General features: G+C 38.8%; 2 protein-coding genes and 2 long non-coding RNA genes across 7 annotated transcripts in view; 1 reads left to right on the top strand and 3 right to left on the bottom strand.

The window, feature by feature from the left end:
• The window catches only part of LOC116920391, a 67,321-nt gene extending 62,829 nt beyond the window's left edge, over positions 1-4,492 (top strand). The window contains exons 41-42 of one of the 4 annotated variants that reach the window (XR_006644769.1): positions 3,628-3,664; positions 3,737-4,492. This is a non-coding gene — a long non-coding RNA (uncharacterized LOC116920391). Of the gene's footprint in view, positions 1-65; positions 1,432-3,627; positions 3,665-3,736 lie in introns of those variants that run through there. The other 3 variants (XR_006644770.1, XR_006644768.1, XR_006644766.1) reach the window with 3 other exon arrangements.
• On the bottom strand, positions 767-3,742 carry LOC116933313. Its single transcript, XR_006644781.1, has 5 exons — positions 3,440-3,742; positions 2,780-3,157; positions 2,195-2,701; positions 1,992-2,125; positions 767-1,933 (listed from the first exon to the last, which is right to left on the bottom strand). It is a non-coding gene; the product is annotated as an uncharacterized LOC116933313 (long non-coding RNA).
• A 2,904-nt stretch (positions 4,493-7,396) lies between the features above and the next one.
• LOC116920243 (probable serine/threonine-protein kinase irlB) lies at positions 7,397-11,953 on the bottom strand. The gene is made up of 6 exons (XM_045171776.1): positions 10,473-11,953; positions 9,893-10,395; positions 9,693-9,817; positions 8,876-9,627; positions 8,310-8,800; positions 7,397-8,244 (listed from the first exon to the last, which is right to left on the bottom strand). The coding sequence occupies exons 1-6, from the start codon at positions 10,685-10,687 to the stop codon at positions 7,490-7,492; spliced, it is 2,841 nt and encodes a 946-aa protein (XP_045027711.1). The 5' UTR covers positions 10,688-11,953; the 3' UTR covers positions 7,397-7,489.
• A 1,051-nt stretch (positions 11,954-13,004) lies between these two features.
• Positions 13,005-14,165, bottom strand: LOC123470993. Its single transcript, XM_045171773.1, has 3 exons — positions 13,958-14,165; positions 13,625-13,871; positions 13,005-13,558 (listed from the first exon to the last, which is right to left on the bottom strand). Exons 1-3 carry the CDS (start codon positions 14,069-14,071, stop codon positions 13,416-13,418), a joined length of 504 nt encoding a protein of 167 aa, XP_045027708.1. The 5' UTR covers positions 14,072-14,165; the 3' UTR covers positions 13,005-13,415.
• Positions 14,166-15,850: the final 1,685 nt, after the last annotated feature.

Genomic DNA, 15,850 nt, shown 5'->3' with positions numbered 1-15,850 from the left:
ATCATTCTATCTGGACACCCTTTTCAAATTGCAATCATTTTCTTTTTTCCTTCCCTTGATATAAGAGAAATATTTGCAAATGATGCACTTAAAGAATGACCTGAATCCATCCCTTTGTTGGCTCACAAATCGTCGGCTCCGACTTTCAGAATCTTCTCTGGCCACATTTCGTCTTTTTGGCGCAATTTCGGCTGCGATCGTGTCATAGAGTGGGGAGGTGCTATAGCTGACATCGTATTCGATCTGAACAAGAGTGTGGGCCTGTTTTTAAGTTATAAATGGGGAAAGATCAAAGGATTAGCTGTTTCCCAAATCAGAATCCCTTGTTGTCCTTAACTTTTGAAGGTCATGGCAGTGAAATTGTTTATTTTTCATTTTCTCGATAGATGTCTGCCCTTTTAATTAATCTTAAAATAAATTCTTTATCAGCCCAACAAAAAACAAATGGCCAGCCATTGTCAGGATATAATAAAATGGTGGTTTAAAACAATCACTTAAATACTTGAATTATCAAATGGGTGTGCTGTTTAAGTGAGTCACGCACTTTGACACTTGACTTGAGGCCACTTTGATTTTTGTTTTGTTTCATCGTCCTTTCATGGACAGAAACCAGTCTGTAAATTAGCATTGATTTTACAACCAACGGTAAGTGTTGAATGACCTTGAGACATAAAAAAAAAATTTTTTCTTTGTTTATTTTTTCTTGTGGTTGTCTATATGAAAAAGTTGTTTTTTATTTGCCCTTTAATGGACGAAGAAAACTTCATTTATCGTAACACAGAATCTTTGTATTTCTCATCTGGATATCCTCGTTAATTTTATCATTTCATATTTTATGAACAAGCAAGGGGCAACACTATGGCCTTGCTGTCGTCGCCTACATTTGTCAGGTTTGCAACAAGCTAATATTTGATGTTTTCTACTTGATTTCACTTCACTTTTACTCTTCTATTTCACCAGCTCTACCGCTCGAGTCTTTTTCCTTTTCTTTTCTTCAGCGTGCAAAGCGATTCTGGTTGGCAAGTCAACTTTTTCAGCGTCAAATTACGTGTTTTCCCATTCGGCAAAGTCCTCATTTCACCGCTCTTACGTCCAACTCAACTGAAAATGGCCTCGCCATTATCTTCAAGTCATGCTGGAAATGTACACGGCATTCAGTTTGATCGCTCACATCTTTTCGGGGAGGATGGCTATACTTCAGTGTTACATGGTACATTGAATGGTCAAAGGGTAGCAATCAAAAGAATCGAGGTGACCAGAGGCACAAATCAAACAACTGACAACAAGTAAAAAATTCTGCAGCAGTTAAACCATCCGAATGTCGTCAAACTTCTTCACTATGAACACGACAACACTATGAACACGACAACAATTTTATGTAAGATTCTTTTTTCTTGTTTTTAACCAAAAATAAATTATCATAATGATTTTCGTTTATCTCTTTGCCGTGTTTAAAGGTACTATGCATTTGAATGGTGTAACACCTCGTTATCTCAGCTGTTCTTGAAGTCGGATGACCCCAAAAAATACGATGGACCTATGCCACATCATATTGATGCTTTGTTTCAATTGGCTTCTGGTCTCAAACACATTCATTCACAGAATTTAGTTCACGGAAACATTAAACCAGAAAATGTCCTGATCTCGGTAAGATCTGGTGGCAAAGATGATATAACTCTCAAATGGGCAAACTTTGGACTGACCAGAAACGTCAGTGAACGAGGAAGAGGGAAAACAAATCAAGTGGGGGGAGATAACACGTGGTTGGCACCCGAGTTGCTGTCGTTTAAACTAAATAGCAACGTAGAAGAAAACAATTACAAAGAGACCGCCAAGAGCGACGTCTTTGCACTAGGACTCGTTTTCGGAAGTCTATTCTCGAAAGGTGAACATCTCCACATAATTGGATTAATTCTTTTTCTTTTTCAGTGAGCTAAATTGAATTAATTGACATTTTTAAAGATGGTCGAATTGCATTAAATTGGTTATACCTTCTCCTTGATGGCTTTTAGTTGACTAACGCGTTGACTAACTTGTGTCGATGTCATCCTTTTGTCAGGGGCGTGTTCCAACATTTTTTTCATTGGGTCATTCTCGTAACAGTCGCGTAATTTGCCGTCAATTTCTAAAACAAAGTCACGATTTATTCATTCACCATAAAATCAAAAGGATTTTTATCTATATGAGGAATTACTTTGCATGTTGATGGGATTCCCTTCAATTATGTTTTGGGGAATTTCATTTTCATTTCCCATGGGACCGTAGAGATGTTCACCGTTCAAGAATAGACTTTCAAAAACGAGTCCTAGTGCAAAGACGTCGCTCTTGGCGGTCTCTTTGTAATTGTTTTCTTCTACGCTGCTATTTAGTTTAAACGACAGCAACTCGGGTGCCAACCACGCGTTATCTCCCCCGACTTGATTTGTTTTCCCTCTTCCTCGTTCACTGTCGTTTCTGGTCAGTCCAAAGTTTTCCCATTTGAGAGATCTTATCTTTGCCACCAGATCTCACCGAGATCAGGACATTTTCTGGTTTGATGTCTCCGTGAACTAAATTCTGTGAATGAATGTGTTCGAGACCAGAAGCCAATTGAAATAAAGCATCGATATGATGTGGCATAGGTCCATCGTATTTTTTTGGGTCATCCGACTTCAAGAACAGCTGACATAACGAGGTGTTACACCATTCAAATGCATAGTACCTTTAAACACGGCAAAGAAATAAACAAAAATCATTATGATAATGTTTTTCGGTTAAAAACAAGAAGAAAGAATCTTACATAAAATTTTTGTCGTGTTAACAGTGAAGAAGTTCGACGACATTCGAATGGTTTAACTGCTGCAGAACTTTTAACTTGTTGTCAGTTGTTTGATCTGTGCCTCTGGTCACCTCGATTCCTTTGATTGCTACCCTTTGACCATTCAATGTGCCACGTAACACTGAAGTATAGGCATCCTCCCCGACAAGATGTGAGCGATCAAACTGAATGCCGTGTACATTTCCAGCACGACTTGAAGATAATGGCGAGGCCATTTTCAGTTGAGTTGGACGTAAGAGCGGTGAAATGAAGACTTTGCCGAATAGGAAAACACGTAATTTGACGCTGACAAAGTTGACTTGCCAACCAGAATCGCTTTGATGGTAACATTTATATTACCTGCAATTATCAAATAAATTTAAAGTTTAATGGAGATAATGGTTTTTTACAGTGTATCTGAAAATCCGTGTAAAAGGCTGTGACGTTTATTTACGTGCCTTTTTCAAGTTTTACCAGATTTGTTTTATGTTTTTTCTTTTAGAAGGTCGAATTAAAGGACATGCATTGCACGAGAAAAAGAAAGGCAGACACGGGCACGCCCGTATTCTGCATTGACTAAACAAGGAAAAACTAAGCAATTTTAAAATCTAATTATTTTGTTTTTGGAAGAGGGATCTTTACCTTGTCCGTCATTTCCGTTCAATTTTCCTCAATGGAAAACGGAAAAATAATGCCAGTTAAGGCCACAATTCACTTTTGGGATTTCCTTTGTCCTTCTAAATGTCGTGAGCGGTGTTAACTTGTGAGAATGGCGAGTGAGAGCTGGGTGTGGCAGGGAGTTGGTTTCTTATCAGTTCTTTTTTGTCAAGTTCCTTCTAGACATTTTTCATTCCACCGCCAGAGGGGGTAAGCATTTCTAAATCGAACGATTTTTCTTCTCGCTCTCCTCCTCATCCTTCTTCTCTTCTTTCTCTTTAGTTCGTGTTTCCATTATTTCGTGTTTCCATTATTTCGTGGACAAACATGGTTGATGTATGGCTTGAGTAGCGGGCACGCCAATGCATCCATCGCCTTTAAAAGTCATGTATTGGAAGAGACTTAAAGCTAAAAACTAGGTGGCAGCACATAGCAGGACTACGGACGACAGTGGCGGTTATTGCTCCAATACCAGATGGCAGTGTATAACGAAGGACCATGGCAGAGAAAAAGAAAACAAAAGGAATAGATCTATGCTGCATGCAGTTTTATAGTGTGACGTCATTGATACGTGGAACCATGGACTACTCTATTGTTAAGGACGGGACTGTTCGACATTTCATATGCCACCCATGTAATTTTTTTTTATTTTCTATTGAATTCAGTTTAAAAAAATAATTATTGACTTACCAAATGTCCCTATATTGAAAATTAACCCTGAACGAGTTATTAATTATTTTGTATCAGAAAATCGGGAAATTGGGCGGGCCGCCGATGCCATCTGGGAGCCAAAAATCCAAACTCATTGCTTGTTTTCTTTGTTCAGTTGTCAATCAGCAATATCATGCAATTTTAGTTGATAGATGGCACCCGACAATTTCGAGTTCAGTTGTCAATCAGCAAGAACTTGCAATTTTTGGTTGATAGATGGCACCGGCGGCCCGCCCAATTCCCCCTCCTACCAAAATTTAAATCGCAATATCTTCTTAAATGATACGTTTTATAAGAAAAAGATTACAATCGCCTTTAAAAGCTGCATTTAATGGTGTATTTTTTATTTTTCCATGAAAATAGCCACAGTGACACCCTTTAACAAGGCGGGATAGGGAAACTTTCCCGTCCTTAACAATAGAGTAGTCCATGGTGGAACACGAAAATGTAAACTGCATTTTGTTTCCTTGTCCCCCTCCGCCTCGAGGCAGTTTGGACAAATTCGTAAAAAATCCCGGATACAACTTATCGACACCTCTAATCTTGAGTAAGTTTCACTTGGTATGCTGACTTATTTTATTAGATGTTATTTTGACCAAACATCTTTTCGTGATATCCATAAATTTATTGTTGACAGAAAGGGCTGGCACATTGAAGTGATATGGATCCTTCTTTCACGTTTACGTCCGTTCTTCCATCGTCTAAGATGAAAAACAAAGCCGATGTCAAATTATCGTTAATGCCTTTAAAGGAAATTTTGAGGCTGAACAGTTGACGAGGAAATCCCCTTTGCTAGGGAAAAAGTTGCCTTGTTGCAGGTTCAGATAATTCATTCCAAACTGCCTTTTTCATTTCTCTTTGCCAGATTATGTAATTTGTGTGTACCCATTTGCAGTTTACTTCAGTGGAAAAGATGATTTGCTGCACTGCCACCTTTAGGCCTAGGGTTCAACATTCCGATGGAAGGCGCATTGGCATCTACCAATGCTATAACACCAACAATTTGAATATGCCAGTCAGCAATACTATGACGGATGTGTTGAGTATGCACTAGTGATATCCTCATGCATACATATTGATGGTTTATACATATGTCAAATATTTTGCATTAGGTCCAGAAGATCCAGATTTAATTGTGCCGGGGAACGAAGAGATCGACGTTCAACAGATACACGAAACTTCGCTCGACCGTTACGACAGCTGCTACATTTCCAACGGTTCGTGTGGTGATGGATTCATTAAATCTTTAGAGGCACACATTTTTTTACCACGTTCTGTTATGCGCAGGCAAATCGGGTGAAGAAATCGCGAATGATGGACGAACAAAATATTGTAACATGTAACTGAAGGTGGACGTAGCAACTTCCACGTCATTTAGTACGCCAGTGCCGAAACGACGTGCATATGCAGATCAAAAGGAAAATAATTTCACGTTAATTCCATCGTCGTCTTTGTTGTTGTCATCATTATCTTTGCTATGATCGCAGTTGCGGTTTCATCAAAAGGTTGTCAAACATTTGAATTTAATCATTTTATCCTAAAAAATCTCGCCCAATAGTTTCGATTCATCCCGAATGGATGTAGCGAATCTAAGGCGAGCTGATGGTCGTAATGGAATTTTTCGCCTACGACAATTTGTAAGATTTTTTATGCCCAATTGCCGTCCTTTCGTGAACGTATTGGATGAATATGACAATCCTTCACCTCACTATCAACAGTAATCAAGCAAGAAATAATAGTCTAAAAAATTGCTATTAAAATCCAAATATAATTGCAGGAAAGTTGGCTCCAGTTCGTCCCTCAATCTCTCTTCTGTTCCGTTCAGCAAATGCAGTAGCGTTGTCATGTTTGGGGTATCCAAAGCGATGGAGGACATAGTAGAAGGTTGATAGCTAAAAAAGGAGTTGCATTAACGGAGGTTTTTGATATCCGTAAATGAGTGAAACCTGAAAAAAAAAAAAAAACGAGGATTTGGCGTTTAATCAAATGAGAGCCCTCTGAGGAGTGTGTTGGCTGTTTGGTTTTTGGAGCCATCACCACCGGATTCTAACGTCGCATTTTCAATCATTCAATTTGAATTCGTATGTACAAATGACTCGTGTTCCTGAGGTTGAAGCTCTTTGGGGAAAAAAATTGGCGAAAGTTAAAAATGAAAATTGTTTCATTTTTTATAACCCCTTGAGAAAAACAAATAAGACATGAAAATTTGATAAAATGAAATACAAAAAGATAAAAATTAATTTCGTTTGAAAGAGGTGCAAATATGGCAGCCCTGTTGGCTGTTACCTTAAGGAGTAGGGAGAATTTTTTACTCAATCGCACTTACCCACCTAAAGTTGTCGGAGAAACAATGGCGTTCTTCTGCAGGGGATATTTTTTTTGTATTTATTTTTTATTTTAACAAGTAACACGTGAGTTAAAGACATGAAAATGAAACCGTTTCATCCGTCGTTTGACTACCGTTGTTTTAGTGCTTTATTGTTTCGAAAGAAACGTGGATTGTGAGCTCCTTATCTGCGTGCATCTGTCGTCATCCAGGCTGCTACCATTTCGATTATGTAATATAAAATGAAATTCAACATTTTTAACTAGAGGTGTTTAATAGTTTTTGTTTGGTCACGAATCTCGAAAATCTCGAATATTCCGAGTGAATGGTAAACCAGTCGTGAAGTGAACAGCTTCGGGTGCCACGCGGTTTATTTGTGGACGAATTCCATTCGTAATTGCATTCATCACAGAAGGCTAGTCTTTGTAATTATCAGCGTTTTTTATTGTTAAACACATTAAGCGTGTTTCCTTGATTATTTACGACCATCTGACAAAAAGTTTGCGATGCCATTCGACGCGTTTCTATTTCGGGCAAATGTTTCGTCCTGTAACGTCTCCATTTACGAGTCGATATGTCACGACTAGATAGCCTACAAGATCGACATAGAGCTCTGGATAAACATTGCAAGTGATTTTCCAAGCTAAAGTTTGCAACAGTTTTCATTTGCCACTATTGTTTCTCACAGTCTTGGCAGTCTTTGTTTTTCTTACCCTACCTTAGTGTGAAGAATTGACCACCTAACGGCAGTCCGTGTTGAATTTTTTGTATACGCTTTGCAATGGGCAGACGATTCAGTCGGGCTCGGACATTACGAATTTCAGTTTCACCAGGGTCGAGGCGAAAATCTAGGTATTAAATTTTGATTCCACACATTTTACAACACGATTTATTGCGTTTTTTTAATCTCTCCTAGTTTATTTTACTTAAACGAATGAAGGACTACAAAAACAGCAAAGTGACCGTTTTAAGATAACGAGTGTCGAGTCTTTGTCTAATCACCCCTGGGTAAGCGCAGCTTTGTCGAGGAGTTTAAGAATTTCTTTCTTTTCTGTGTTGCTCAGTTCATTGTTTTTGCGTAAAATAGATCGTGGGTCGTTGCCGTTGGGTATGACGCGAATCCCATTTTGGATTAATATTCTAATTGCTTCTTTTGAGTTTGAGGTTGAATAGTTTCCACACAATAAATGAAGAGCATTTTCTCCATATTTGTTCGTTGCGTTGACGTCAATTCCCTTTTCGATCAAGGTTTTCATCGCGTCGACAAAACTTGGGTTTGTTTTGTTTCGACACAAATAATGGAGCGCGTTCAGTTCATGGTTGCCCTTTGCATTCACGTCGATTCCCTGTTCGATTAACAGTATAATTGCATCGATTAACGTCGAGCTTGAATTCAATTCGCACAAAATGTGTAGCGCATTTTTTCTAAATCGGTCCTTTGCTTTGATGTCGATTCCTTTCTTAATTAGATTTTCAATTTCTATTGTTAGATCCGACGAATTTTCAAGGGCACATAATCGACGCAATTCTTCTTCGCGTGCAATCCGATGCGATTTTTCCTCGCGTGCAATCCGATTCGAATCTAATAGAAAATTGTCAAGATGGTTGTTCGATTCTGGAGTGTGTGCAGTTCCCCTGGAATTTGATAGTTCGTCGACGACTTGTGCCGATGTTATTCTTATTTGAAGGTCGTCTTCCAACATATGACTAAGTATGTTATACGCATTACACTCTCGCAGTTTAGTTGCAATTTCTAAAACAAAGAATATTAAATTACGTTAGCAGGCAACACAATTATTGTAGTAAATTAGGACTTACCTCCAATTTTAATCGGACGTTTTTCTTTGATGTTGTAGTGAATTTCTATCTCGTCGTTACCGTAAAGATGTTTGCCGTTCAAGAAAAGGTAACCGACGACGAGGCCTAGGACAAACACATCGCTCTTGACAGTACCTCGAAGCTCACCTGCCTCTTGCGCGTTTTTCAGGGACTCAGGGGCGAACCAAGTATTTGTTCCTTTGATTCCACTCAACGTCCGGGTTCCCCGCTCATTTACGTCTTTTGACAATCCAAAGTCAGCCCATTTGATTATTGTCTCGTCATCTTGACGAGGAGGTCGCTTTATGAGGACGTTTTCTGGTTTAATATCTCGATGAAATAATTGCTTGAAATGTATGTATTTCAGGCCTTCAGCTAATTGACGAAACACTTCGATATTAGGTGGCATAGGTCCGTTGTATTTTTTTGGATTATTCGAATTCAAAAACAGCTGATCTAAAGAGGCGTTGCACAATTCCATTGCGTAGTACCTGAAACACCGCAACAAAGAAACAAACTGCATTATTTCATTTTTTACTTTTGAGCATACGAAAAAAAAATCTCACCTGAAATTGTCGTCGCTTTCACAATGGAAAAGTTGGACGATGTTTTGATGGGTCTCAAGCTCTCGCAAAGCTTTTTCTTCGTTTGCATTTACCTCATTTAGTAAAACTCTTTTTACTGCTACTGCAAGGCAAACTGCGTCATTTTTTAACTCTCCTCTAAACATGGAGCCATAACCACCACTTCCTAATTTATCACGCTGGTCGAACTTTATTTTCATTTCATCAAGGAGTTTAAGAATTTCTTTCTTTTCTGTGTTGCTCAGTTCATTGTTTTTGCGTAAAATAGATCGTGGGTCGTTGCCGTTGGGTATGACGCGAATCCCATTTTGGATTAATATTCTAATTGCTTCTTTTGAGTTTGAGGTTGAATAGTTTCCACACAATAAATGAAGAGCATTTTCTCCATATTTGTTCGTTGCGTTGACGTCAATTCCCTTTTCGATCAAGGTTTGCATTGCGCCGATAAAACTTGTGTTGGTTTTGTTTCGACACAAATAATGGAGCGCATTCCGTCCATCGTTGCCCTTTGCATTGACATCAATTCCCTCGCGGATTAAGAGTTGAATTGCATCGATTAAATTCGAGTTTGAATTGAATCGACACAAATAATGGAGCGCATTCCGTCCATATATTTCATCCTTTGCATTCACATCAATTCCCAGGTGGATTAAGTCTTTAATTTTTTCTATTAGATCAGACGGAGAGTCACGGGCACATAGTTGACGCAATTCTTCTTCTCTTTTTTTAGTGAGCTAGATTAAATAAATTTACGATAAGGTTGTTACTTCCTTATTTAGGAAATAATAAATAATATTACCATTTTGTTGATGGATTTCAGTTGTTTGACGACTTCTTTCGAAGTTATTCTTTTTTGCGGGTCGTCTTCCAGCATTTTCCTTAGTAAGTCATACTCATAGTAATTGCGCAATTCACCATTAATTTCTATAGTAATGCAAAATGCAACAAACTCTTTATTAACAGAAGAGAAAAATAGTATGGAAGTAAATTGGGGATTACTCTGCATATTCACTGGATTTCCTTTTCTAATGTTTTTTTCAACATTATCTCCTTTGGAACCGTAGAGATGATCTCCCTTCAGAAGAAGATAGCCGAAGACGAGGCATAGGACAAACACGTCGCTCTGAACGGTGCCTCGAGGCTCATCTTCCTCTTGCGCGTTTTCCAGCAATTTCAGGGACTCGGGGGCGCGCCATTTTGCTGTTCCTTTGATTTCGCTCAACGTGAACGTCCCCCGCTCATTTACGGCTCTTGACAGTCCAAAATCAGCCCATTTGATTGTTACCTCATCACTTCGGTCAGTTGAACGAACGGAAATGAGGATATTTGCTGGTTTAATATCTCGATGAATTAATTTATTGAAATGGATGTATTCAAGACCTAAAGCTAATTGAAGAAACACTACGATATCAGGTGGCATAGGTCCGTTGTATTTTCGGGGATCATCCGACCCCAAAAACAGTTGATCCAGCGAGGCATCACACAATTCTAATGCGTAGAATCTGTCCGCACAAACGAAACAAAGGAACATTTATTAATATATCGGTTTACTTAGGAAAACTACACCAATAAATCTTACATGAAGTCATCGTCACTTTCACTATGAAAAAGTTTGATAATGTTCGGATGTTTCAATTTTTTCAAACATTCTTCTTCGTTTCTTTTGATGTTGCCATCAAGGAGAACTCTTTTCACTGCGACTTGAATGCCTTCAAATTTGCCTCTAAAAACGTATCCATAAGCACCTTTTCCTAATGTAGCATTACGTTCGAACGTAATTTTTTTCCCCTCCATTATGTCGATACACACCACGAAAAGAAAGTTGTTGGATGTTTCGAGTTTCCGAATGGCGCTGTTGCCTTCTTTTAGTCCAAGTCAGCAAATGGCCAACGCCCTTAGTTGATATCGTCTAATCTTGATTGATCATACAGATACCACTATCGTATGTCAATCGACGTGCTACGTTTATTAGTAAAGTTTGTTTTACACAACCACTGGAGACATCTGTTATTTTTCTTGTGATTTTGATTCTTGAAAATTACATTTGACGGGGCAATTTTAAAGTGGAAATGCAGTTGCGTTTTGTGGGACTGAGTGCATCGAAGATGGGCTACATAATTAAAGCGTTACTGTTAAGTGGTTTTATTTCTCGCCGTTGATTCAACATTCACTAATTAAATTTGATTCTTTTATTTTGCAGTTGTTTTGGCCAGCCGCTTACCCGAGCTGGAAAGAGAAAACTAGTCATAAAGAGGAGAGTCGTACAGATGCTTGGACGGATAACTAGGCCGACGAGAGGTAATTTACATCAACTATTGGATGATTTTTCTGCTGTCAAGGAACGTGAAGGCAATCCGAATGTTTGTCGGATCGGTTGATGCCCAGTCATCCTTTCCGTGAGCGCTTCCGTAGTGATCGCCCAGCCTCGTGTTAGTCTTTGCAATTTAGCATGGCGGGCGCAATGGAATTGTTGCTGCATTTCGTTGGTTTTATGTTGGAACAATCATTATATTTAGGTGTCCTGTCTCATATTGCAAGATTAGATGACACACAAAACTACTGTTCTTTCGTCCTACGATGTGTAGAAACTTGTATCCGACGTGCAAATAGGTGGGGGTCTTTACTATCGATTTGTTATCGACTTATCGCCACGTAGAGTATTTCCACAAGTTCTTGATCAAAATTCGGACCATTGCAACTGTGTCACATCTGCAAGGCTTTGTGTGTTTAAAGTACGTAGTTAGCAGCGAACGAGTTCGACGTCCCTCTGTGCAAATGTTGCTGGAAATTAGGCCCTATGCTGTGTAGTCACACTGCATGTTTGTGACCGAGTGAGCTGCATCGCACTTGTCTTAATTGGAACAGGTGATGTATTAATTAAAGCGATGTCGACCCGATGTGCTGGTCCAGTTGTGCAGGTGTTGGCAAGCCAAGCCAACAGAATTAGTCGACTCGTTATGGCTCTACCATAGTAGATGGTATTATGTTGATACTTCATTTTAAAAAAAAAAAAACTAATACGGAGAGGATAAAAAGAAAGAACAGCAATTATTTTGACGGATTTTCTAGTATTTAAAATGAATTAAACAACTACGTTTAGCCATTTAACCGTTCAATGAGTAAACTTGAAACAGAGTAATAGAATATTCTATAGAGTATTCTATTTCTCTGCTTGAAATGTGTTCCCTTGTTTTGGTTCAAAAAAAGAAATGTGACGAGAAGAAAAACAAACAATGGCAACGTCATTGCACACCCTTCCTCTTTTCTTCAAGTCGATCGCCATTTATAATGTCACTCGTTTGTCCGAATGTCTCCAGCCAGTGGAAATTCCTTCCATTCATTTTTTTTTTTAAATCTGTGTCTTTAAGTTACCAAGGAAGAGCCATAAAAGTTAGACACTTTGGATTGTGTTGTGATTAGCAGCATTGAACTCGTATTTGTTTGTTTGGGAGAAACATGGCTTTTGGGCGTGTGTATCTGTTCATCTAGACCGTTGCTCTTTTGATTGAGAGAAATTTAATGAAATTCGTTTTATTAAAAAAGTGGGACCATTAAGTATTGGTTTCGTTGAACAATTATTTAAAATTTAATAGTAAACCTGTCGGGAAGTGAACAGACAGCCAATAACTTGATGTAACACGCAATCCATTGAAGAGTGAGTTCCATGTTTTTTTTTTACATATATATGGGGTACTTCTGGTGCACGAAGAATTAAATTATCTTATTACGAACGAAAAATTTTAAAAACGAATTAATGATAGCTAATTTACAAATATCTGCCAAAAGTCAGTGACTATTACTTACGTAATTTTTCTTTTACATGTGATAGTTATGATTGTGGTGTTCCTGTCTACAAGTAGACATTCACAACAGAAATGCCGGCCATTATTAGACTACGAACAAGTTCCATTTGTGTAACTCTGTGTGAACAGTACAACAAAAGTCATTTTGAATGTTGTCAGCAAATCGCGTGAATATTATCACAAGCGCTTATCGCTTTTTTCTTTTTTTTCAGTGAAAAAGATCAAAATGATCATTTCTGTTTCCCACATCTTTGTTTAATTTAGTTTTTGTTGTTGCAAGCTATTTTATTTTAACTTGATTAATCGAATGAAACCTCAATTGAAAATGTATTTTCGATTTACTTTACTTCAGTCCACCTTCTCAATGTGTCTGACAGAAGTTATGTTTTTGCTTAAAGAGACAATTCCTCTTCTAACATGAAACCGTTAAAGTGTATGAAATTGTTGATTCCCCATAGGTATCCATTTTTTGGTATGTTGTAGGCTTGTATCCAGATCTGGTCTCCTTTAGCCAATCGCAGCGTCGATTGCATCGAAAATGTTTCGAATTGTTCGCCATTGGCGATCTCGTCAGCGAACGCAGATGAAATGGGATAACCGTTCATGTACATGAAGATGCCGCAATAAAGTCTGGATGTGGATCCGGCCGGAAAGTAGGCCATTCCGGTGAAAGAGAAAAAATATTTGCCTGCAGATGGCGCCGTGAATTTGCCAGTCGTCTAATTGTAACCGCCTCCCACGTTCAACCTCTCGAATCGGAATGGAATTGGAACGTACGTTTGGTTAAAGTGGCTGTCCAGTTGGACGTAGAAATACGTTGGCGATGACTTGACGTCTGCAAATCCGATCCACTTCTGAAATCCTGTCAGGCAGTTAATTGCTTCAATCCTACTTCAAAAGGTATTTCCTATTGATCAGCATTTCTCACCTGGATCTGTCGTTGAAAGACAAAAGTCGCAGTAAACTGTTTCTACCGATTTTGCTCCCATGATGGAATAGATTCCGTTTAGGGTGTGACCTCTGTCCTTTAGATCCACGCAGGATCTTGGCATTCCGCTCGGCGTCTGTCTCACTGCCGCATCGGTAGATATGGGAATTTCTTTTGCCGCACTTTGGCTGCCTCTCAGTGAAGTCACTTGAGCTTCAAGTTGAGTTACGTGCGATTGCAGAGCTTCCTGCATTTTTAAAAATTCCAACGAGAAAAATGTTGATAACGTCTGCAATCTAAAGAAAGAATGTGTCCAGCAAATCATCAACTTACAAGATTGCTCTTTAGTTGTTGCAGTTGTCCCTCTAAAGGAAGGTCAGCCATGGCGCATGTCGTCCAAAAGGCCATCACCAAAAGGCTTAAATGCGTTGCCGAGAAGCGAGCCATGTTTGCAGTTAGGATTACTCCTAGAAACAAAGTTGTGGATTGGAATCAGTTGTGTTGCGCTTACGCTGCCGCTGCCTTTTTATTGAGGTCTTATTCGTCCAATTTATCGACTTTCTTTCGTTATCGATATTTTATGTCCTGTCGATTTGGCGCGTCGCCAGTTGTTGTCGCAGGTGCGCAACAACTGCAGAGGTATCTCGTTTAATTACATTTCTTATTTTGATTCCCACTCACTTGTTTTCTGTCTAACTGAAACCTCCTCTGAACTTTCTCTGAATTTTCAAGGGCACATAATCGACGCGATTTTTCCTCGCGTGCAATCCGATTCGAATCTGATAGAAAATTGTCAAGATGGTTGTTCGACTCTGGAGTGTGTGGAGTTCCTCTGGAATTTGATAGTTTGACGACGACTTGTGCCGATGTTATTCTTGTTTCAGGTTCGTCTTCCAACATTCGACTTAGGATGTTGTACGCATTACACTCGCTCAGTTTATCTTTAATGTCTAAAACAAAGAACTTTAGATTACGTTAGCAGGCAACAAAATTATTGTAGTAAATTAGGATTTACCTCGAATTTTAATTGGACATTTTTTTCCGTTATGGGTAATTATAATATGGTTGTTACCGTAGAGATGTTCTCCTTCAATAATTGGAATACGACTGGTGAGAAATAGATCATTATCGATCATAGATGTCATCGTTGAATCGTCTGTCCTGTGAAGTGTGAAACTGAATGTCTAGGCTGTTGCAGACGACACTAATTTAAAAAAATAATAATAATTGCTGTCTTAGATAGTCTGGGCATTGCTGTTGAATGACGGAGGATATTTCACATCATGACCACCTTAATGATAGAAGTCATTGAACATGTGTCAAGTCAAATCGTTGACTATCTGAATTGCAAGGGTCGACATGAATCATGTTTGCAAACGGCCATCGGTTACTCTTTGGCCTCTTGACGAATGACGCCCTACTCGGTGTTGGGAATGTACCGCATTTGTCGTGGTTTTAATGGTTTATTAGGCGGTCCAATTTCGCAGCTGTGCTCCAAAACCAGTGGTAAGTCGGTTTTAATTTTATCTTTGGCATATTGTTTGATTTATCCCTATTGGTTCAAGATTTACTCATTAAATTAAACTCTTGTGTGTATTGCAGTTTATACGAGCTGAAAAGAAAAAAACTGGCTATAAAGAGGAGAATCATACAGACGCTTGGACGAACAACTTGGCCGGCGAGAACGTAAGTTACATCAACTATTAAATGAATATAAATATGTGAAACACGATAATTTGTCTCTACTGTCAAGGAATGAAGCCAAACATTAGGATCGGTTGATGCCCAGTCTACCATGTCCTTTTCTGTTACTCAGGCAAGGATTTTCGGTAACAAGTATTTTAATACTGGGTCAGAATTTTCTGCATTCTGTCTTCTATGTTATGAATTACATTTTTATTTAATTGTCAAATCGTGTAACAGGTTTCCAGTAACACGTAGGAACTGTAGATGTAAAACTTGTCCGTCCTAAAGGAGAGTAATTTGAATACGGATACGATACCTCCTGATTACGACTCAAGTACGTATTAGGTTTATTACGTCAAAAGCGGACGTGCTCCGATACGCGACGGTTGGTGACCGGGTCCACTTTTCAAGTGATATCTTTGCATCTTGAAGCGACTGTCCTCCTGGCTACGGGTGATTCGGTCTGGTTGTATCTTTATGTTCAAGTAACACGCTTGTGGTAGATGTTCATTTTACAGGTCTTACTGGCATGCTGTTGAC

Source organism: Daphnia magna, linkage group LG4 (genome assembly GCF_020631705.1).
Source record: "Daphnia magna isolate NIES linkage group LG4, ASM2063170v1.1, whole genome shotgun sequence".
Lineage (NCBI taxonomy): Eukaryota > Metazoa > Arthropoda > Branchiopoda > Diplostraca > Daphniidae > Daphnia > Daphnia magna.
This window is presented reverse-complemented; position numbering and strand designations above follow the sequence as displayed.

Bases quoted from the DNA above. Each gene is read 5' to 3' on its own strand.
- LOC116920243 (XM_045171776.1), bottom strand. From the start codon at position 10,687: ATGGAGGGGAAAAAAATTACGTTCGAACGTAATGCTACATTAGGAAAA. The intron at 9,628-9,692 runs GTAATATTATTT...TATTTAATCTAG, and splicing joins TGAAATCCATCAACAAAATG to CTCACTAAAAAAAGAGAAGA. The intron at 8,245-8,309 runs GTAAGTCCTAAT...TCTTTGTTTTAG, and splicing joins ACGTCCGATTAAAATTGGAG to AAATTGCAACTAAACTGCGA.
- LOC123470993 (XM_045171773.1), bottom strand. From the start codon at position 14,071: ATGGCTCGCTTCTCGGCAACGCATTTAAGCCTTTTGGTGATGGCCTTT. The intron at 13,872-13,957 runs GTAAGTTGATGA...TTAAAAATGCAG, and splicing joins AACAACTAAAGAGCAATCTT to GAAGCTCTGCAATCGCACGT. The intron at 13,559-13,624 runs GTGAGAAATGCT...ACTGCCTGACAG, and splicing joins TCTTTCAACGACAGATCCAG to GATTTCAGAAGTGGATCGGA.